This window comes from Cricetulus griseus, chromosome 4 (genome assembly GCF_003668045.3).
Source record: "Cricetulus griseus strain 17A/GY chromosome 4, alternate assembly CriGri-PICRH-1.0, whole genome shotgun sequence".
NCBI lineage: Eukaryota > Metazoa > Chordata > Mammalia > Rodentia > Cricetidae > Cricetulus > Cricetulus griseus.
The window spans coordinates 178,096,329-178,119,813 of NC_048597.1; the positions used below are offsets into that span (position 1 = coordinate 178,096,329).

Below are 23,485 nucleotides of genomic sequence, written 5' to 3' on the forward strand. Positions count from 1 at the left end.
ATAACATAAGTTTATTCAGAATATCTGACACACACTCGTTAACATGTCATTTTCTTTTCTTAGCCTCATGTGGTTTGTGGTGACCAGCTTGTTCATAGCCCCTACATGCAGTGTCTGGCTTCCCTTGCTGTGGGGCTGCATCTGGATCAGCTGTTGTGCAGCCCTCCAGTGCCGCCACACCATCAGAGCTGCCTCCCTGATCCTGCATCCTGGAATCCAAATGAGTGGGCCTGGTTAGAATGCTTCTCAACCACCATCAAGGCTGCAGAAGCCCTGACCAATGGAGCACAGTTTCCAGAGTCATTTACTGTCCCAGATCTAGAGCCTGTTCCTGAAGATGAGCTGGTACTCCTCATGGTAAGTGAGGCATGATCTGCTGTTATTTGTAGTGGAGATTGCATCGTGGCTGCTTGGTATGCCACAGTTTCCTTGCTGGCTTGACTGGCTAGTGACATGCCCTTATAGTAAATGGAATATACTTTTCTACCAAGTCTCTGGTGACAGAGCCCTTCTGAATCTACTGACCTCATATATAGTGCCATACTTTTCTGTTACCTTCAGCTGTAGGTACTTGCCAAGTGCATTAATCATTCATATTTTTAGTTTTCTTTTGGTTACTTTGTGAGCTTTATGCCACTTTAGAGATTATGATTTACTACACACTTTAAACATACTAGTGATACTAGTGTATCAGTGAGAATACAGATGAGCATTCGGTGTTGTTCTTTTTTTACTGTATTTGATAGTGTCTAGCTATAGAAATGGTGATGAAGGCAAAATGCCAATGTAGGAGGTACAAGCAAGCACCTGACATAACCTTAATTGAGGTTTATGTATGCCAACATTTGAACATAAAAATGTAAATACAACAACAGATAACTGAATTGAGGAAAGTTACCTCACTACATCGTTTTTAATCAAGAAATGTCTTCCATGGTGTTGAGGATGTTATACTCAGTGCACCTGCCTGACATGTACAAGGCCCCTGAGTTCAGTCCCCAGCACCAGCACCAGATACAAATAATAGAATTGAGAGGAGTGAAATAGAATAGGATAGAATAGAATAGAACAGAGTATAACAGGTCTTTTTGAACCCCATTTGGCCCTAATACCATCTTATAGATATGGAAACTGAAGCCCAAAACAATGATGAGACTTACCCACTAAACTAGATAAAGAATCTAGGGAAGCAGTAAGTTTTGTATATGGCTTTGCATCCATAGTTACTCAGTAAACATGAATGATTAGCTTTAAAAAAACAACAAAAAAAACAGGTCTTCTTTATTTTATTTTATGTGTATTGGTATTTTGCCATGGGTTATTGGGTCACCTGGAACTGGAGTAACAGTTGTGAGCTGTCATGTGGTTGCTGGGAATTGAACCTGGGTCCTCTGCAAGAGCAGCCAGTGCTCTTAACTACTGAGCTCTTAACTACTCTCCAACACCAAATGGTTAGCATTGAGCCAAGGCTACAGTGATAGTGAAAGTATATAATTAAAGTAAATATTAGAATGCAAAAGCAAGTTGAAATTACTATAACATTGGACTTGCTGGATGGGGTGGCATATGCCTGTAGCCCCAACTTCTTAAGAGGAAGAAGCAAGAGAATTTTGAAACCAGGAGTTTGAAGCCAACTGACCTGAGCAACATAGCAAGACCTTGTCTTTTTAAAAATAAAATAAGAACAGCTATTCTTGACTTGTCCTAATATTACCATGTTCTTTATCACTAATCAGGAGCAGATTAAGTCCTGACAAGGCATCATTGGTTGTGATGTGTGCTCTGTCTTGCAGGATAACAGCAAGTGGATCAATGGCATGGATGAACAAATTATGTCTTGGGCAACTTCCAGGCCTGAGGTCAGTAAAAATAAGATTACTATGTGGTGGGTTTCAGTCAGTCTTTTGATTATAAATGCATGTGTTTCTGTGTCCTTCTGTTTCCTGTAGTGGTTGTCACATGCTTGTGCTCAGTATGTATTTGTTTGAGCAGCTGGATGATCCTAACTTTAGGTGCCTGTGGGTTTTCTAGGACTGGCACCTGGGAGGTAAATGTGATGTCTACTTATGGGGTGCTGGCAGGCACGGACAGCTGGCGGAGGCTGGAAGAAATGTAATGGTACCAGCTACAGCTCCTTCATTCTCACAGGCCCAACAGGTAACTAGCAGAGTTAAGAATAGAGAAGAAATTCGGGAATTCCAGTTGTCAGTAACTTGCTTTGGGTTGAAGCATGTCAGTTTCATAGTCTATTGTGGTGTATCATTAAAGAACCTCATTTTATGTGGGGTCTCAGAATGAAAGCTTGCTAAGGTTTTATTGTACACAAGAAATTTTATTTCTAAATTTTTCTTGCTTCCAAGTATAGTGAATTAATATCACAATGTATTAGGCCAGTGCAGTATATATTTATGGAAGCTGAGCTAATCTTAATCACTGTTCTCTGTGGGAACCATGAGCTACCCAGGATCTTTAGCCAGACTTTATTGATACTCCTCTCTCCATCTAATAGTCATGGTACTGTGTCCCCAAACTACCCTTGAGGCCACTCATTTCACTTCAGTTCTCTTCTACCTAAGCTGTCCCCTGAGTTCACTGCTCTTCCCTCTTTTAGTCCCCTCCAGTTTCTGCCACTTTCTACACCATTTCTATTATTAAATGTTCCCTATCACCTTTCCTCTTTCTTCTTTTATCTGTGTTGTTTAGCTGTGCACAGTTAGCTGGAATCTCATGAATTATCTCAGTCCAGTGGGACTCATGTGTGCCTTGGTTGTTTTCAGGATTATAGGAATCAAAGGTTATAGGGAAGCCACAGGTAGACCAGTTTTTCTGTTTTGGTGCAAAGAGAAAAGAACTGGTAGAGATTTCCTTGGGTACATGGGATCACCTAAAATGTCTGAAGTTAGAGATGAACAATAAGGGTAATGGAGAGGTAATGTTTTTACTTATTCTTAGATAATTTCATGCATGTACACTGTATATCTTGATCATGTTTGACCCAAATAAGGATTATGTTTTTTATTCTGTGTTTTATACTAGGTTATATGTGGTCAGAACTGTACCTTTGTCATCCAGGCCAATGGCACAGTGTTGGCTTGTGGTGAAGGAAGTTATGGCAGATTAGGGCAAGGAAATTCAGATGACCTTCATGTACTGACTGTTATTTCAGCCCTGCAAGGTGAGGCTACCCTGAATTTAAAATTGTTAGAAACTGTGACCTGACTGTGTGCATCTACTGGAACTCCTCTCAAGTTGGTAAACCCATGGGGGTTTGCTTATGTTTGGATTCTAGTTAGATAATGCATACAGCCCTAATTTCCACATTTTAAGCTTTTTCACAAGTAGGAGTGCTAGAATCCAGCAGCAGTTATGTATTTGAGACTCAAGGAAAACCAAATGTTTTAAAATTGTAAACAAATTCTCCAAAATTGTTAAGCTGTAATTAGCTAGTCATTCGTATGTTTCATTAACATAAAACAGTCCACATGAAAATCTCCAGCGATGCTGGAGAGTTTAAAGGGCAGCTCTGGCAGAATTCTGTGTGACTTGAGAAAGAATACCTCAAGAGAAACAGCTACAGGGTCTCATGGATCCCAAAGCTTGCAATAAGAGTTCTTCAGCCTTTGAACATTGTGACATGCTGTCATCTGCAAAGATGTTAGGCTACATCTCTGGCTATCTTAGGATGTATTTGGCTCACAGGCTGTAAGGTGAGCATGTCTGTTCCATGGAGAACACAGGGAACTCCAAGTAATGCTTCTACTTAAGACATATATACCATAAGTTGACAGGAAATTCCTGCAGAACTGGGTGGCAGAGTGCTGCTGTGTGGATGGCGAAACAGTTTGGGTTCCTACCTGTTCTCTCTGGCTCTGGAACCTTGCATAACCACTACACCACTTTGCAACTCAATCTCTGCAACTGTAGAAAATGAGAATGTTGGTGTCTGTCTCCTAGATCGGTTAAAGGAGAAATGAGACAATCCTTATCAAGCATTTATAGGAGTGGCTAGAATATCATCACCCTTAGTGGCTGTAACAGCTGTTCTTATCCTCCCTCATCTTCATCATTTTGTATGACTGCTCTCAGTTTTGCCAGGTTATGTCTATAAATTTGATTTAAAGATTTAAAATGTGCTGGGTGGGTCATCTTTCCTAGCCCTCCACCATGCCATGGTGGGTGGATGAAAAACTCAAGCTAACAAGGGGTTAGCTCGTTAAACTACAATAAAGCCTCATGCCAAAAAAAAAAAAAAAAAAAAAAAAAAAAAGTGCTGGGTGATGGTGGTACACATCTTTAGTCCCAGCACTTGGGAGGCAAAGAGAGGCTGATCTCTGTGAGTTTGAGACCAGCCTGGTCTACAAGAGTTAGTGCAAGGACAGGCTCGAAAGCCATACAGAAACCCTGTCTCAAAAAACCACCCAAACAAACAAACAAAAAGATTTAAATATTTGTTATTCCACAGTACCATTTTGAAGCTTTTCAAATCTGAGGGCATCCTATAGCAGCTACAAGAGCAACATTTTACTGTTTGATACCTCTTGTGTTTTGTTCCCTTCTAGGCTTTGTGGTGACCCAGCTGGTGACTTCCTGTGGCTCTGATGGACATTCAATGGCCCTGACAGAAAGTGGTGAAGTCTTTAGCTGGGGTGATGGGGATTATGGCAAACTTGGCCATGGGAACAGCGACAGGCAACGTCGGCCAAGGCAGATAGAGGCTCTACAAGGAGAAGAAGTGGTGCAGGTCAGGCATGGTGTGGATATGTTTGCCTTTGAATGTGAATATGGAGTTACTAAATAGCATTCTGAAGTTTAGTTACAAGAAATAGTATAAAACAGATTCCATGAGCAGTGTATCACCCTATTTTTGGTTATGAAGGCTCAGCTCATTGTTGAGCTTTTCAGGAATTAAATGGATTTTAATTTTAGAATGGACTTAGCTTTTCCCAGCCATCTAACTTGGTCCAGGATATGATGCTGCAAGGCTCTTGAAAACACCACAGGATTCGGTCTTACCTCACAGTTCTTGTTAGGTAGAAGGGAAACTTTTATTTAACCCCATCCTTTTTGTTGCAAAGGGTTGTGCATGTCTGTTAAATCAACTAGTGATCTACCATAAAATCATAAAATTACATAGCACCCTGAGGTTTACTACAACTTTTTCTACTCATTATCTCCTTCAGTCAGTGTATATAGCCAAGAGTACTGATAGTTATTCCAGGGACTACTTAGTTTTCCTAAACCTGCTGAGGTTCACTTGTAGGTCAAGATATTGTTACATTCATAACCAAAAGTGACTAGCTTCTTTCCTAGTCTCTTCTTAAAAAGCCTTTTTCTCCTTGATTCTGTCCTAGATGTCTTGTGGCTTCAAGCATTCAGCAGTGGTAACATCAGATGGCAAACTCTTCACCTTTGGGAATGGTGACTATGGTCGTTTGGGTCTTGGAAACACCTCTAACAAAAAACTTCCAGAACGAGTGACTGCACTGGAGGGATATCAGATTGGACAGGCATGGCATAAGTCAATATGATGTTCTAGTTGATAGTAATTTTCTTATCTCTTCTGTTTGCACTTAGATATGTTCTTCTGTTAGAAAGACCAGAATCACTAGTTGCATTTAACCTCTGTATATTTTGTGTGACATACTTTATAATTTTTTCATGATTTTTTTCCCAATGTGAAAAAATTCACATTTTTTGGCTCCTAATTTTTAGATGTGACTGTTTAACAAACACTGTCCACACCTTGCTATAAAGTCTTTTAAAAGGCTATGGCAGACAGTGGCCATGCCTTTAATCCCAGCTCTCGGGAGGCAGAGGCAGGTGGATCTCTGTGAGTTCAAGACCAGCCAGGTCTACAACAAGAGCTAGTTCCAGTTCAGCCTCCAAAGCCACAGAGAAACCCTGTCTCGAAAAACCAAAAAAAAAAAAAAAAAAAAAAAAGCTGGCTATGGTGACACAAACCTATAATCCCAGCGTTTGAAAGACCGAAACCAATCAAGAGTTCAAGCATAACCTAGGTTATGTATCATGACCTTATCTCAAACAAACAAGCAAACAACAACAACAATGAAAAAACTGCCTTACACAGTACAACTTTCTTGTTGCTCCTGTGTGGCAGCATTGAGTTAGAAGGCTGAACTTTTCCCTCTGTGCATAAATACATTGAAAATGTCTCTCAATAGTGGGTAAGATGTCTTGACTTTTCCTATGTCATTGCTGAGACAGCCTGTGGAGTGAATAAGTATATCTGAGTTACACGTAGCCCCCCCCCCCTTTTTTTTTTCCTGTGTAACAACCCTGGCTGTCCTGGAACTCTCTCTGTAAACCAGGCTGGCCTCAAATTCACAGAGACCCATTTGCCTCTGCCTCCCGAGTGCTGGGATTAAAGGCGTATACCAACATTGCCTGGTTATATGTACTTTTTAACCCTGCCTTTTGTAATTTTATGCTCTTAGGTAGGTACAGATAAGGATTTTACTTTGAAGAAAATTATTCTTTAAGTATCTTGGGAATTCTAGTTAATGTGTTTGGGTTTACATTTGGAGCAGTTACCAAAGCCAGTAAGAATCTTGGGAAACAACACATGAGATTTTTCAGTCAAGAAGAGAAAAAAAGTTCTGGAAACAGACCTTGTGTTCAGGTCAGATGATCTGCTCACTAAATACTCTGTTGTTTCTCCAGGTGGCCTGTGGGCTGAACCACACCTTGGCAGTGTCAGCAGATGGCTCCATGGTGTGGGCATTTGGAGATGGAGACTATGGAAAACTAGGCTTAGGAAATTCTACTGCAAAATCTTCCCCCCAGGTCAGTTACTGCCTTGAATTTCAGTTTTGATACAATAGAAATTAGGTTTTACTTGTATCGGTTCCTATTTTAAATTGGAAGTGCTTTAGCTTGCACAGTATTTTGTGATGAGTGTTTAAGGCCTTCAGTTGTTTATTCTCAAATGTCCACCATTCTAGATCTTGACCTTTAAATAAGCCATTACTAAGGTAGAATGTATATAAACATTCTGCAAGGATAAGCCTCTGTCTCTGCAGACAGGCCAAGTGCTGTGTGACTGTGTTCCATGTATAGAAGAAACCAGACCAACAGGGTCCTTAGGGAGAGACCCATGGGTAGATTTTTATAACTCTGCCAGCAGCTACTGTTTCAGCTTATTGCCACTGAGTTGTGCATCTTTCAAATATGTATATAAGAAATGAGTGCATATAAAACAAACTAGGAATAGTTATTCTCATTTTAGGTTTCTTGTTTCTGCAGACCTTCTGTGTGGCTTTGTTATGTGGGCTTTCCTTACATATTTAATAAAACATCATGGCATGAATTACAACTTTGTTTTCAAGTTCAGTTTGCTATCATTTATAATCTGTGACATGTTAATATTTGCTTTGAAGAATATTCAAATAGGGGTGCAAAGAAGCAGAAAACCTGGAGCAGTAGCAGAAAATAATCTTTAGGGATATGACTTGGTAAAACAAGCCAATGACAATTGACTTTTCCATTGAAGACACGACTTGATGTTGTAAATGCCAGTAGGAAAATCCATGAGTTTTTGTTTTGTTCTTCCTTCTGAACATATGCCTTATACTTTTATTTCACAGAAAGTAGATGTCCTTTGTGGAATTGGAATTAAAAAGGTTGCTTGTGGAACTCAGTTTTCTGTGGCTTTGACCAAGGATGGTCACGTGTATACTTTCGGTCAAGGTAAGGTATCTTCTAGCCTACATTGCCTTCTATGCATGTATATTATAGAGAATTCTGGGTAGTGTTTACCACGTGACCCTTGTTCTCTTGCTACTTTCTGCTCCTATTTGATGAATTTTGTTTCAAGGACAAACTCCCCTCCATTAAAGCTCATGTGAGAGCCTTCACTCTTGCTAGAAGAACCCCTGCTGAGAGCTCTTCCTCCTTTCTGTTGCTGTCAGGCTAGAGAGACTGAGAGGTGTGTGAGGATGGTATGAGAGAGGGATAAGGAATGAGCTGACTTAGGGGAAAGAACTTAGCTTTAATCATTATGTTTAGTTTGCTTTTTCATCAGTATGATGTAATACCTGACATAATGGGAGAAAGATTGTTTTGTTTTGTGGTTTCAGAAGTTTCAGTCTGTAGTTTTGTGGTTCCATTGCTTCTGGGTTCATGAAGAAATAAAATCTCTTGGGAGAAGAGAATGGTGGAACAAAGCTATTCACCTCAGGTAGATGTGAAGAAGAGAGGAGAGGAGGGGGAAACGTCTGAGGACAAGTTATATCCTTCAGATACATTCCTCCAGGCTGACAAGATGGCGCCATGTGTAAAGGCAATTGCTGCCAAGCCTGAGACCTGAGTTCTACCCTGGAAATCACTTGTTGGAAAAAAGAAATAATTGTCCTCTGACCTTTACATACATAGTATGGCATGTATGTGTACACACACAAGAGGAGGAGGAGGAAGAAGAAGCAAATAAATAAGGGGCTGAAAAGATATCTCAACAGTTAATAGCACTTGCTGCCTTTATAAAAGGCCTGGTTTTGGTTCCAAGCATGCATATCATGTGGTACACAACCATCTCTAACTCTAATTCCAAGGGATTTCAACACCCTCTAGTCTGCATGGGCACTAGGCATACATGCAGGTACTTACACATATACATAAAATGAAAATAAATATTTTAATTGAATAAATAAATGCTTAAAAAAGAAAAAGAAAGATATGCCTCCAATTACCACTTCTTCCAACCAGGTCCCACCTCATAGTAACCATTCAGTTGTGGAAGAATCACTGATGAAGTTACCATCTTCTCAATAGCACCACTAGTGTGAGACCACAGCTTCGACACACATGAACCTTTGGGACCATTATATGTCCAAATTGTAGCTACCATATGGGGCCTTGTCTTCTAGATATATGTGTAGAGTGATCCAGCGGGCTATTGGGAATTTGTATCTGGGACTCCAGAGAGACTGGGTTTACAGAACTAGGTTAGGACATTGATTACATAGTGGTAGTAGGTAGAACTTTAGTCATAGGATTTAAAAAGCCCAGGAGAACATGTAGAGTGAAGACTAGAGTAGAATTCTAGGGAATGTTAGGGCAGGTACTTTTGAATAGCTTATCAGTGAGTGTTGTGAAGAGTCTGTGGGGAACTGGGGGACTTGGGCCATATTATCAGATAGTTATATGTCATTCCCATGGGCCAGAATCTGAGAGGCCACTGCAGAAAGCAGGCAGGAACCAACACATGGTTTGCAGGAACAGTTTTAGGGAAGCCGTGCAAGTGGAAGTCAGATGGCAGATGCCATGCCTAGAGGATGTGAGCAACAGGGGTTAAGAGAGAAGCAGGGTAGTTAAGGCTGAAACAGGTTGAGTGGCATCTTTTTTTAAGAAAACAAGAAACTTGAAGGCCTTGTTGAATATGTGTCAGTTCTTTTTGCAGGGAAGAGCATTTGGTTTTTCAAAACAGGGTTCCTCTGTGTTACATCTCTGGCTGTCCTGGAATTCACTTTGTAGACCAGGCTGGCCTCTGTAGACAGAGACATACCTGCCTCTGCCTCCCGAGTGTTGGGATTAAAGGCATGCGCCTACCACTGCCTGGCTGCCAGTTCTTTTATTATGAGAATATTGAAAAGCCTCTTGGCTTGAAATACGGACTTTAATTTTAATTTTCTTTAAAATACAGGAATACCTCAGACTTTTTACTGAAAGTGGTATATTTTGCTGAAATAGCAGGTTTTGCCCCAGTGAGTTACATACATCATTGACATTCTAATACAAAATGTTAATGACCTGTTACAAAACACAGACTTCAGGGTGGTGCCATCATAAATTTCCTCTTGCTATCTTTCAGACCGCTTGATAGGCTTACCTGAGGGACGTGCCCGAAATCACAATCGACCCCAGCAAATCCCTGTCCTGGCTGGAGTGGTCATTGAAGATGTGGCAGTTGGAGCTGAACACACACTTGCTTTGGCATCAACTGGAGATGTTTATGCCTGGGGAAGCAATTCAGAAGGGCAGGTAAATGTCATGCTTGCTGCCCTTTCATGCCTTAGAAATCTAACACTGTTGCTTATTGGCATACCGTTATATTTTATAACAATTGTGCAGGAGAATCCTTCGTTTGTACAGGAAGTCTTGTCATCCCCAGTAGTCCCAGGAGTAAATGCAGGAATGGAAATGAAGAGAATATGAAAGTCTGCAGGTTCATGTGCTTGGTCCCTCTGTGTATCTGTGTATGGAAGATAAAGATTTTGGCAGGAAATTTTGAGATAGATGCTTCTACCATAGTTTTCAGCTCATGTGCAGAGCCATCCTCACCTTCTCCCAAAAATCTCTGATCTGATTGTCCATTGAATCGGAGACCCTGATATTCGAGGTCTGTTATTCACAGTAACCTTAGTGAGCACTTACATTCTCATAACTGTATTAGCAAACCAGGAAGTTGCTCATAATTGTGGTTGCTGTGGTCTTGATGAGAGGAAGATTAATGAAGAAGAGGCTCTTGGGGATTCCCTGGCTAGGCATTGACAAGGTCTTCCCCACTGATGTTGAATACTTTGCTGCTACTAAGAACAGAGGCCTGGTGTCTCTGTATATTTTATGTCTGTGTACTGTAACACAGAAGCCAGTGTGTTTTAAATAAGAGCTCTGTAGATCCTTCTGTTCTCACTTTCCAAGAAAAACTCCTACCCTTTCCAGAAGTGGAATCCAAGAGTGACCAGTTGTTAAAATTAATCTGTAAGTTTGGACTGGCTCTGTTGCCTCTTTTTTAGGAGACAGTCTAAGCTACTAGAACTGCTGTGATAGAGAAACAAATCAGAATTTATTTCATTATTAATATTGGTGTTATGACAAAGATGTTAACAGATTTTTTTGGCTTGACTTCTGTCTCTTCAATATTTGTGCACTTGTTTTTTATTCTTAGCTTGGTCTAGGCCACACCAACCATGTTCGAGAACCAACCCTGGTAACAGTTCTGCAAGGGAAAAATATCCGTCAGATTTCAGCTGGCCGGTGCCACAGTGCTGCATGGACAGCACCACCTGTCCCACCAAGAGCACCAGGTAAGGGGCAGACCATTTGTAATCTTCCAACTACTCTTTTAGCAGTGCCTCGTGCACTATCTGCTTGTAGTTTTGATGGCATCCAGCATCTGTCTGAAAGTGAAACTGTCAAGGCTTCTGAAGTATGCTCTGTGCTACAAGCACATAAATATTTCATATCAGGCATTTCTCCTGCAGACTTCAACATCTAGGAAAGATTCCTCTCTCTCTCTCTCTCTCCCTCTCTCTCTCTCTCTCTCTCTCTCCAGTCCCAAAAAAAATCAGCATGTTTTTAGGTTTTTAGGCAATCAAAAATTAATTAGGTTAGAGCATCTAAAAGTATGTTTATTATATAGATAAAAAGGTAACATAAAAATTGGTCATGGTGATCCGTCTTTAATTCCAGCACTTAGGAGGCAGAGGCATGAAGATCTGTGTGAATTCCAGGGCTGGTAGGGAAACACTATTAAAAAAAAAAAAAAAGTTGACAATAACCAAAAGGTGACAGATAAAAAGCCCTGAGGTGTCATATTCATATTCCTTGCTCCAGTAACCATTTGATATAGGATGTCTATGCATTGACTCAGTATAAGTCCAGTTGCGCCATTTTATTCCAGCATAGAGTATGAATAGTAGCTTTTTCTTGCTTTAACATGTTTTAAAATATTACAAAATCTTTATAGTTATTAAAAAAAAAAAGACTTGAAAATATAGTGCAGGGCTTGGGAAAACAGCTAAGTCAGTAAAATGCTTACCACACAAGCCTAAGGACCAGTGTTGTGAGCCCAAACATCCACATAAAGAAGCCAGGCATGAGCTGGGCAGTGGTGACACACTCCTTTAATTAATCCCAGCACTCGGGAGGCAGAGGTAGGCAGAGCCTGATAGGCTCCAAAGTTAACACAGAGAAACCCTGTCTCAAAAAACAAACAAATAAGAAGAAGCCAGGTGTGTTGGCCCGGGTTTATAATCCCAGTGCTTGTGAGGTAAAGACAAGCAAACCCTGGTGAGGCTCATTGGCCAGCTAGCCTGGCTTGATCAGCAAGCTCCAAGCCTATGGAAAAAGACCCTGTTTCTAAAAACAAGGTGGATGTTCATCCTGAGGAATGACCTCTCATTTACTCATGCATATACACACTAACATATATGCATAATTGTTTCCTTTAGTAAGGACCCTCTGATAGTCTATATCTTCCATTTCCCTCAAATGTAACCATTACCTTAATTGTGACATTCTTCGGTAGTTCTCATATTTGTGTCACTGTTCATCAAAGCCTTAAACCACTTCTTGCTAGCTTCTGGTGTATGAAGTATTAGAATTTCTGAAGCCATGTGTGACTGGGTGCTTAAGAGTTCCCTTCCACTTTTGCTCACCCCTCTACTTCCCCAGGAAGTCTTTGGGGAAGACTCCTCAAAGAGATTTTTTTTCTTAAGGACTAGCAGTCACATAGATTCCCAGCAAGCAGAAGATGGATACCAGGTCCTCATTTGCACCGTGCATTAATATGAGATTGACAAATTACTGAATAGGAAAGGAAGAATCCCCCACCCCCACCCCCACCCCAACTGTTTTAGTCCCTTTATTCAAACAGGAACAGTTAAAGGAGAAAAGACTAGGTTTCCTATGTAGTTTTTATTGTTGTTTGGAGCTTTTTAATTTTGTTTGTATTTGTTTTGTCTCATTGTTTTGGATTTTTGATATGATCTCATGTAACACAGGCTAGCCTTGAACTTGCCATATAACTAAGGATGACCTTGAACTTGTATTGGAATTATAGGTCTACACCACCATGCTTGGCTTAACGATATTTGACGTTTTAAGACTCAATACTGTCCTACTCAGTGTTCTGTTGCTGTAAAGAGACACCATGAGCACGACATGTCTTATAAAAGAAAACATTTAGTTGAGACTTGCTTATAGTTTGAGAGATTCAGTCCATTCTCATAGTAGCACACAGACAGACATGGTCTTGGAGAAGTAACTGAGAGTTCTGTCTACATCCAGATCTACAGGCAACAAGAAGAGAGACACTCTGGGCTTGGCATAGGCTTTTTGAAACCTTAAAGCCCATTCCCAGTGACACACTCCCTTCAACAAGGCCACACCTACTAATTGTTTCAAATAGTATTTGTAACATACTGGTGACCAGTTATTCAAATCTATGCGCCTTTATGGGTCATTCTCATTCAAACCACCCAAGTACTGAAGCATCCAAAAAATTAAGATGAGTCAATAGGTAGAGGAATAGATAGCTGTGCAGAACAGTAAATATAGCAAAATATTACATATAAAATATAGATGTGAGATTGTATGTTCATTGAGTGATTATTTTGTGTTTAAAAGTTTTCAAAATATGGGGCTGGAGAGATGGCTCAGTGGTTAAGAGCACTGCCTGCTCCTCTTCCAAAGGTCCTGAGTTCAAATCCCAGCAACCACATGGTCGCTGACAACCATCTGTAATGAAATCTGGTGCCCTCTTCTGGCCTGCAGACATAAGTGCAGGCAGAACACTATGCAATCAATCAATCAATCAATCAATCAATCTTTAAAAAAAATAAAATTGATTTTTTTAAAAGAAAAGTTTTCAAAATACTCAAAATGGAGGCAATGCATTTTCCTTCACAAGTGCTTCTGTGCTTTGGGCAGGTGTGTCAGTGCCTCTCCAGCTGGGCCTGCCTGACACAGTGCCCCCGCAGTATGGGGCAGTGAGAGAAGTGAGCATTCACACCGTGAGGGCCAGGCTCCGGCTGCTTTACCACTTCTCTGACCTCATGTACTCATCATGGAGGCTGCTGAATCTCAGTCCCAACAACCAGGTAAAGTTCTGGATTGGAAAATGGTACCCATGATATGTTTGATCCCAGGGCCTTTTTGCCTTTGAAAAACTCCCTCGTGGCTAATGTGTTATGCTCTTTGACTCAAGAAAAACAGGGAAGTCAATGGTTGGAATTCCACTTAATTGCCGATTTGGGGACAAGTGGCTGAACAGAAAGTGTTTTTGATTTGTCCGAAACTGGAAGAAGCATGGGTGACTGAGCATGTCAGAGCTCCCGCCAAGTCTAGTACATGATGTTAAGTGGCTGGCGGATGGCCAAATGGTAGGGTATTTTCCTAGCCTGCATGAGTCACCTGAGTTCCATCCTAGCCCTGGAAAAGGAAAGGGGAGGGGGAACCTAAGTACGCAGTGCTCCTTAGGACCATAGTACACAGTGTTAAAAAATATAGTACATAGTATAAAGTACATAGTAGAGTGTTAAAGATCAAGTCAGCTGAGAAGTCCTGGAGACATCTTTCTCCTCATAAAGGAGCACTCTCAATCTAGTAAAGGGAAGTTAGGGAAAATAAAGTAAATTTGGCTGTTTTCTCTGTCTTTATAGAATAGACCCACAAATTAAGAAATAAGGTTATTTAATAAATAAGCATGTCTGCCCAAATGTGTATCAGTTTGAAAAACTCTCCATCAGAAACCTTTGGATCACCATTCATGAAAGAAAGGAAAAGATCTGATATCTCTTTACAAGCAGGTAACAGCCAGGCAGGAGGATGCGCCGTTGCACTAGAGTGTCAGCGAGCTGGTTCTGGTTGAGAAGTCTGATGAGAAGCCATGTGAGGAAGTAGCTGAGGAATATCTAATAGTACACTTTTCACATTTTTGAGAACTTATATGCACACACCCAGGTGTCAGTGAGGTTATCTAACTCTGTGTGGATGAATGATAAATGATTTTATACCGTGTCTGGATTTCTCCTTTTCTGTATTTTCTAAGGCTTTGAAAATAGTAGTTGTATTTTATCAGTATTTTTTTTAGTTACTAATTACTACTGAGATTCAGATCTATGCTTTTAAAGGACATTTCAGAAAGAAATTGTATCTAAAAGTACTATTCTTTTAAATCTGATATTATGCCATCTCTGATCTTATGTTATCTACAGAACAGCACATCTCATTACAATGCTGGAACCTGGGGCATTGTACAGGGACAGCTACGGCCTCTGTTAGCTCCAAGAGTCTACACGCTTCCCATGGTACGCTCCATAGGGAAAACCATGGTTCAAGGCAAAAATTATGGGCCTCAAATTACTGTAAAGAGAATATCCACCAGGTAGGTCATGTTTGTCCTTCACTAACTATCTAGAATTATTTAGAATATTACTGCTAATTCATCTCTGTGTGTCTTAGCTTCTTCACTAATAAAGGGTAGTGACAGCGCTCACTCTAGTCCCCAGTTCTGTTCACTGATGGAGACATGCAACCAAGGACCTTTGTGGTAATCTATGGAGATGAAGACTTGTGTTATTCTTCTGATTTTTCTTCTCTTTTCTTTTCTCTTTAGAGGACGGAAGTGTAAGCCCATTTTTGTTCAAATAGCAAGACAAGTGGTAAAGCTAAATGCATCAGACCTCCGTCTGCCCTCCCGAGCATGGAAGGTTAAGTTGGTTGGAGAAGGGGCTGATGATGCTGGAGGAGTGTTTGATGACACCATCACAGAGATGTGCCAGGTACATACATGCAGTATCCCTACTGAGCTCTGTTAGTGTTGTTTTGACTATTGCCAGTGCTTGTCAGTATAGCATGGCTGCATCTGTGAGTCTTTAACTTCGTTGCTAGTACTGTGTAGTGAATTGCAGTGAGTTTGGGAAATGCTTTGTGGAGACACCTTAGCATATCAAGATCACTGACTCACCCATCCATCATCTATTATGCTGTAGTAGAAAAAACAGTGGTGACACATGAATACATTCATGTAGGAGACAGATCTAGGACCACTGTGTGCTCTGATTTATTTTGGTGCTTCTAGAACAAAGTGGACCCACCAGGCTTCAGCAGAATAGAAAAATGAGTTTAGTTTAAACTGGGACTGGAAAGATATTGCAGTGATCATGAGCACTTAGTGCTCTTCCAGAGTACCCAGGTTAGGATCTCAGTGCCCACTCTCGGCTCCAGAGAGTTCAGCTCCCTCATCTGCTTTCTGAGGATACTGCTCATATGTGGTACACAGACAAAACATCCATACAAGCAAATAAGTTTTTGAAGTTAAAACAATAGTTTTTAAAACTGAGTTTGGCCAAGCCAAGCGATGATGGCACACACCTTTGGTTCCAACACTCAAGAGGCAGAGGCAGGCTGATCTCTGTGAGTTCAAGGCCAGCCAGGGCTACACAGAGAAACAAAAGAGGGTTTGGACCAGTTCTGATTTATAAGCCACACTGGCATACTGCTTCGAGATTAGTTTTGTTCCTTCCACTTTGCCTGAGTGGCACTCAGTTGTCAGTATTGAGTCAGTTTGGAATTCACCACACCCTGCTTATAGCTCCACGGCTGCTTTCTCATGCTGGGTTCTGCATTCTGCAGGTGGGTTCTCACATCAGGACTTTTTAAGTTGGAATCACAAAACAACTAGATATAGAAATTGGTAAAGCACAGCATTATAAATTCCAGTATTATCTTTAATGTAGTTTGTTTATGCATTGATTGTCATTTCTCAACAAAACCCTTTCTTTTCCTGCAGGAACTTGAAACTGGTGTAGTTGACCTTCTCATCCCCTCTCCTAATGCTACTGCAGAAGTTGGTTACAATAGAGACAGGTAAGACAGACATGTTTCTCAAATGTCTTAATAATGGCAGTCACTTCCTGAGTGCTTCCTGTGAGCCAGGCACTGTTTCCAGTGCTTCACATGTGTTTCCCACTGAACCCTCATTATATTCCTGAAGCAATGCACCCATCATGCCCCTGTCGTGGTGAGAAACAGACTTTGCCCTCCTCACTCGGTACTAAAGAACAGATTGATGGTAATACAGAGGGGAGAGAAAGCTCAAAGGTGCTTATGAAACCTGGCTGCCAGATGTTTCTTCAGGCTTTTACCATGCATGATTCATTTAGGATGCTCTGCTAATGCCATGTCATGGTTCTTCACAATCCATTAGTGTCCTTGAACTTGTAATTTTTAAATTTTTTCATCTGCTCTAAAGACTTAGAAGTTATAAGTGGATTGATTGCAGAATGTGGGGCAGGAGCAGGAAACTACTAGGCCATTTACTGGCTTTTTTACTTTTCCTCTAAGTATAGTTGGGTTTGGTGGGCCATGCCTGTAACCCCAGCACTTGGGAAGTAGAGGTAAGAGGATCATGACTTTGATGTTAGCCTGAAATTCGTAGCAAGACACTATCTTAAAAAATAGAAACAAAATAGGAGCTGTGGAGGTGACTTAGTGAATAAGAGACCTTGAAAACAAGAGGACCTGAGTTCAGATCCAGCACATAAAACCTGGGTTTGGCTGCTTGTGCCTGGAACTCCAGTGCTGGGAGCTAGAGACAGGCCAATTCTGAGAACTCAATGACTGGCCAACCTAGGCAAAACTAGGTGAGCTGCAAATGTAGTGAGAGATCCCATCTCAAAAATAAGGTAGAAGGCAGGTGTGGTGGCACACCCTTTAATCTGAGCAGAAGCAGACTCTCTCTGAGTCTGAAGCAGGCTTGTTTACATAGTGAGTTTCAGGTCGGCTAGACTCTGACCTGCACAGTCTGATCTAATGCTGTAGCTGTGGGGAATTTATCTTTTGCTGAAAGATTTGCTTTTCTTCCTCAGGTTCCTTTTTAATCCCTCTGCCTGTCTTGATGAACACTTAATGCAGTTTAAGTTCTTGGGAATTTTAATGGGGGTTGCCATTCGTACAAAAAAGCCTCTGGACCTTCACCTGGCCCCTCTGGTGTGGAAACAGCTGTGCTGTGTCCCACTCACCCTGGAGGACTTGGAGGAGGTGGATCTGCTCTATGTGCAGACCCTTAACAGCATCCTTCACATTGAAGACAGCGGCATTACTGAGGAGAGTTTCCATGAGGTAAAACCTAGCTTCTCTAATGTGTATACAGACCAGAAGCTTTCTCTGTAGAGTCAGATGCTGTCCTCCTCTTTCTGTTGGCCTGACCCTGACATGTCTGGGCCAAGCTGCCCCTAGTAACTCAGTCTTAGTTGTCCCAGTAGCTGCTAATGTTTAGAGTTGGCGCTAGTCCCCAGCTTCTGCCCCCTCCACTTTAACAACTTTTCTGCCCATCAATGAACAACCAGGGACAACAACCAGAAAGGGACCCATGTTCCTAGGTGGCTGAACATGACAAAGATGTGCCTCTTTTTACCTGGAACAGATGGGTCAGCATGGTCTTGAGCAGTCACACCTGCCTGGGCTGCCTTGTTTTTATACTAAAGCCTTGTCTTTATTACTGTTTTTTTGTGTGAGACATGCCTTTTGTTGTCCTTTCTACCATGTAATAAAATTTCTTACTTTTCTTTTCTTAGATGATTCCTCTTGATTCTTTTGTTGGCCAGAGTGCTGATGGCAAAATGGTTCCCATAATCCCTGGTGGAAATAGCATCCCACTCACATTTTCCAATAGGAAGGAGTACGTGGAAAGGGCCATTGAGTATCGACTGCATGAGATGGACCGGCAGGTGAGATGAGACATCATGCTGCAGGAGGTGGCCTGGAGTGCTTTCATTTATCCCATCTGGCCATTACTTACCCTTTATGTAGAGATTCACTTGTATCTGCATTTTAGACCTTATCCAGAGACTTCTTAGGCCATGTCTCAGCGTCCAAGTCCTTAAATCAGCTCCAAATTGATCATTGGTTGTATGAGGTGATGTCTCATCTAGTATGGAGGCCACTCCTTAGCACTCCTCCAGCTGGGTCTTTCAGCCCTAAACACAGGTCCTACAGTCTCACAAGAGCCTCCATCCTTCTCCCAGGTCAGACCTTCAGTCTCAGCTAGGATGTGCCTGCTTCACAGACCTATGTCTCCTAACCGGGAGAGACTGCTTTCCTTACTTTGCAATACACTCAGCTTGTGTCATATATTTGTGTGGATGTAGTATCCTAAGAACATTTGGGTCTTTTTAGCTCTGGATCCAGGCTCTGAGGATATCTAAGTTTTTATTTGAAGTTCCAATACCCCTTATTTTTAGTCCCTTCTTTGAGTTTGCCTTTGGGGCCAGTTCAGCCATTAAACTATTTTCCTTAGTTTAGCAAAGTTAGGTTCAGTCAGTGACAGTGTTTACAGGGCCAGGGTTCAGGGTTTATCTCCAATTCATGATGGGGTGTGTGTGGGGGGGGGGTCTGTGTATGTGTTGCTGAGGATTAAGATTGAGGTCTTGCCTGTGCGAGGCAAGTGCTACACTACTGAGCTACATCCCTAGCCCTGATGAGTATTTTCAATCCTCAGAGTTTAGTGACTGTATAAATGTGTACTGGCCCTGCCTACTGCTGGACCCCCCAGTATGTGCAGTTTGCTCCCTGAGGGGTCCTCTGGGAAATAAGGGTTATTGACAGCACTTCAAAGAACCACTGAATCTAGAGAAAATAAGCATGTTCTCACCGCAGATCCAGGATCCAGGCTTCCCTGCAGGCTGGTTCTGCTGAGCTGCTGCCTGTCTGCTGTGCTGCAGCCTCTACCTTGTTCCTCTCTCTTGAACTGGCCATGTCTGCTTTCACTTGCGCCTCATCTTGTAGAAGTGCATGTTCTTCCTGTGACTGTCCCCAGTCATCTCCTTGCCACCTCCAAGCAGCCAGCCTCACACCTCAGTATCAAACTGCTTCCAGTTTTGTTTTCTATTTTACTGGCCTTCATAGGTTGGTTTTGACACTCTGTGTGTGGATATACCCCTTAGTACCTTGGGGATGCTATTGGCAGTCCTTCCCTCAGCCCAGGCACAGCACCCGGTACTCCCAGGGCCTTTCCCAGGTGTAGCTCCTCTTCTGGGGCATAGTTTCCTTTTTTAGCAGAGATAGTTTCAGTGGGCCTAGAGAGAAGTATCGAGGGAGGGTTGCCCTCTTGTATCACAGGGGCTTCTGAGCAAAGGACTGGATTCCTCCTTCATTCTCCAGCTGCCCAGCTGCCTTGTGCAGGGTGATTGTGAATAATCGTGATATCACCCAGGTCATCTTGTCATTACTCATGGTGAACAATACCTTTTTCATGTGAGAAAATTTAAATCATAGTAAGTGGTAGATCCCAGACTTAGAATTCAATGCCCTTACTAAATCCTTTGCCTTTATTGACATTCTATTATATATTCTTCGTGCTTTCCAAAAATGGACAGTTTTCACAAGAATAGCCATCTTTTCCATACCAGTCCTCAAGAGCTGCCTACTTGGATGAGGAGATGGAGCACCCACACAGCACACAAACTGCGCATAGATGCATGTGAACGTGAGTGGGTGCCTCCTGAAGAGGACCCCAATCACTAAAATTTTGTGCAGGGAGAAAGCAGGCTACATGGAGTTTGGGTTAAGACAAGGAGGAGTATAAGCATTCCAGAGCAGGAGGGGACTCAGGCCAGGGTAGCCCTGGCCACAGACCTCAGGCCAGGGTAGCCAGGGTGTGCTCCTGATGCATGTCTACACGCACAAATGTGCGTTAAAACCAGCGACCTTTCCTGCAAACAGGTGGCTGCAGTTCGAGAAGGGATGTCCTGGATTGTCCCTGTGCCATTGCTGTCCCTCCTCACGGCCAAGCAGCTGGAGCAGATGGTGTGTGGGATGCCTGAGATCTGTGTGGAAGTCCTGAAGAAGGTCGTGCGCTACCGCGAGGTGGACGAGCAACACCAGCTGGTGCAGTGGCTCTGGCGCACGCTGGAGGAGTTCTCCAATGAGGAGCGGGTGCTCTTCATGCGCTTTGTGTCTGGGCGCTCCCGCCTGCCCGCCAACACCGCCGACATTTCCCAGAGGTTTCAAATCATGAAGGTCGATAGGGTAAGTGTGCGGTTTTTCTTCCTTGGTTAAAATTTGCTCTTTTTTCCCTTTTCTATTGCTTGCTTGCTGGGGAAACCAAAGTTGAGCCCCCCATAAAGCATTCAGGCTTTAGCTCTTGGAACATCAAAATCTAAAAACATCAGGCATAAAACTTGAACTTGAGTTAGCTGTGGTGAGAAAGGGGCCTAAGTGAATGTGGAAAGCTTGTTGACACCAGAACCCTTCCCTATCCTCGCCAGAGTGACAAAAGCACCCTCATGCTTCTGTCTTTCAGGCCCTGTGCCTTTTGTGTGTGTAACTGTGTGCCAGGGTCCAGTCTTGTGTGGTGCACACCTTCTGTGCAGGATTCTGGAGATAAAGGCAACAGTGCTAGCCAACTGTACCTCCATAGAGGCCCTAGCTGCAGATCCCCCAGCCTAGTTGCATTTTGGAGGTGGTTAATAAGCAAGCTCAGAATCCAAAGCACTCGTTGGGGTTCAGAGCCATCTTTCTAAGTACGCTACTGGCTGTGCCTCTTTCCTGGAAGACCTTTTAAGGATCCTGGATGGACCCCAGGGCAAATGCTCTAGCCTTCTTCATGGTCAAGCCTTTATCCCCACCCCTGTGTTCTGGTCATAATGGGCTCTGCCTATCTCTCCAGTACACCATGCTGTTTTTGCTTTGGAGCCCTTACATAGTTTCCCTTCATGCCCCTTCCATCTGTACCTAGCAAGCATTGCCCTTTAAGGACAGTGCCAATGTTAACTCTTCCAGGAAGTCCTCTGAGATCCTTTCCTGTGCTTTCTGCCTGACCTCCTGTTGGCCTCCACACTCTGGCACCGAACACAAAGTCTCTCTGTCCTTTCCCTTCTGTGGCAGTTCTCTGCGGCTACATGGTGTTTGGTGAGGAAATCGTAAGGAAAATAAAATGTTTCACTCAGCACTTTCCTCAGTTTCAGCGTCTGCCCTGTGTTCTTCCAGTTGTTCCTTGCTCCTGGAGGTTGAACCAGTCAGTGCTTCTCAACCTTCCTAATGCTTCCATCCTTTAGTACAGTTTCTCATGTTATGGTGGCCCCCAAACATAAAATTATCTTGTTGCTACTTCATAACTGTAATTTTGCTCCTGTTATGAATCGTAATGCAGATATTTGCTATGTGACCCTGTGGGGGTCATAGCCCTCAGGTTGAGGACCACTGCTGTAGACAGAGCTCTGTCTCCTGCAGCCACCAGCTGGAGCTCTGCTCCTGGCTAGGGCCTAGGCTCACTGGAACTGCTGCACTGGGGGAAGGCTTTAAAAAGAGCCTTTCCATACATTTTATGCATGACTCGCCAGAAACTCTGAGCTGTCAGTCTGTTTTGTTGTTGCACAGTGAGGTGAGAAGGAGGTAATAGCTCCTTCTATTCAGTTCTGGGAATGATCCTTGCCTTAAATGTGCCCTAGGCTGCCTAGGCACCCCAGGAGTTAATCTACCACTAATCTCCTGCCTCAGTAAACTGACCACTGAGGCTGTTTCCTTTGTGGCTTTTAGATCACTTCTCCAGGGTCCATGTTTAGATAATCAAAGCCATCTGGTGGTCTTTCCCTTCCTCACTGCTCACTTTCCAGCTTCTCTGCCCATATCCCTGTCATCAGTGGCTCTCTCTCTCTCTCTCTCTCTCTCTCTCTCTCTCTCTCTCTCTCTCTCTGTTTCTCTGTCTCTCTTTGTGCCTCTCTCTGCCCCCCCACACACACACACACACTCACAGACACGGAGTTACTGAGCTTCTGCATCTCACCACTGAAGTGCATTCAGCTTGGAGGAACTCTGAGGAGGAGCACTGATTTTAAAAAAAAAAGCCAAGCAAGGATGAGAAGGCCGGGAAGTGGGGGGGGGGGGGGGGGGGGACGGGACATGTGTAGGGAGTACTGCCCTGGCACTTACAACCCAGCACTTCAAGGAGAGAAACATTTACTATTAAATATTGTGTAGCAGAGCTGGAGAGATGACTCAGAGGTTAAAAGCATTGCCTGCTCTTCAGAGGTCCTGAGTTCAATCCCCAGCAACATGGTGACTTACAACCATCCGTATGAGAGCTGGTGCCCTCTTCTGGTGTGCAGATATACATGGAAGCAGAATGTTGTATACATAATAAATAAATAAAATCTTTAAAAATAAATAAATAAATAACATAAGATAATTACTGTCCTTGCAAATAGTTTGGAAAATTGGTTGTTAGCAGGGAAGGCCAGAGAAGATATATAACATGCTTTCTAGCAGAAGCTATTTTCAATTGTGCACTTTTAAAATTCCTCTTTAAAAACTGGGTGTAGTGGCACACTCCTTTAGTCCCAGCACTTGGGAGGAAGATGAAGGCAGATCTTTATGAGTTCATGCCTACATAATGAGTTCCAGGTCACCAAGGGTTATATAGTGAGACTGTGTGTGTGTGTGGAGAGAGAGGGGGAGGGAGTAGAAGGCTTTTTTAATTTAAAAAAAAAAAAAAAGCTTTATAAGCCGGGCTGTAGTGATGTACACCTTTAATCTCAGCACTTGGGAAGCAGAGGCAGACAGATCTCTGAGTTTGAGTCCAGCCTCGTCTATAGAGCAAGCTCCAGAATAGCCAAGGCTACACACAGAAACCCTGTCTCAAAACAAAACAAAACAAAACAAAAAACAGCTTTCCAAACTCATTCATGGTAATGACCATTTTCAATGTGGGCATCACTGTGGGCTAAAAAGTACATTCCCTGGGTTT

At 42.6% G+C, this 23,485-nt stretch overlaps 1 protein-coding gene across 7 annotated transcripts in view; it reads left to right on the forward strand.

Annotated features, from left to right (window-relative positions):
- Positions 1-23,485, forward strand: part of Herc1 (HECT and RLD domain containing E3 ubiquitin protein ligase family member 1) — a 154,047-nt gene that overhangs the window by 129,460 nt on the left and 1,102 nt on the right. For all 7 annotated transcript variants that reach the window (XM_027411294.2, XM_027411293.2, XM_027411299.2 and 4 more), the window contains exons 61-77: positions 64-357; positions 1,794-1,859; positions 2,032-2,157; positions 3,037-3,175; positions 4,560-4,741; positions 5,352-5,507; positions 6,682-6,804; positions 7,605-7,707; positions 9,827-9,996; positions 10,904-11,042; positions 13,669-13,838; positions 14,955-15,124; positions 15,356-15,521; positions 16,532-16,608; positions 17,610-17,862; positions 18,318-18,470; positions 20,464-20,769. In XM_027411294.2, the coding sequence (XP_027267095.1) occupies positions 64-357; positions 1,794-1,859; positions 2,032-2,157; positions 3,037-3,175; positions 4,560-4,741; positions 5,352-5,507; positions 6,682-6,804; positions 7,605-7,707; positions 9,827-9,996; positions 10,904-11,042; positions 13,669-13,838; positions 14,955-15,124; positions 15,356-15,521; positions 16,532-16,608; positions 17,610-17,862; positions 18,318-18,470; positions 20,464-20,769 (2,793 nt within the window). The remainder of the gene's footprint in view (positions 1-63; positions 358-1,793; positions 1,860-2,031; positions 2,158-3,036; positions 3,176-4,559; positions 4,742-5,351; positions 5,508-6,681; positions 6,805-7,604; positions 7,708-9,826; positions 9,997-10,903; positions 11,043-13,668; positions 13,839-14,954; positions 15,125-15,355; positions 15,522-16,531; positions 16,609-17,609; positions 17,863-18,317; positions 18,471-20,463; positions 20,770-23,485) is intronic.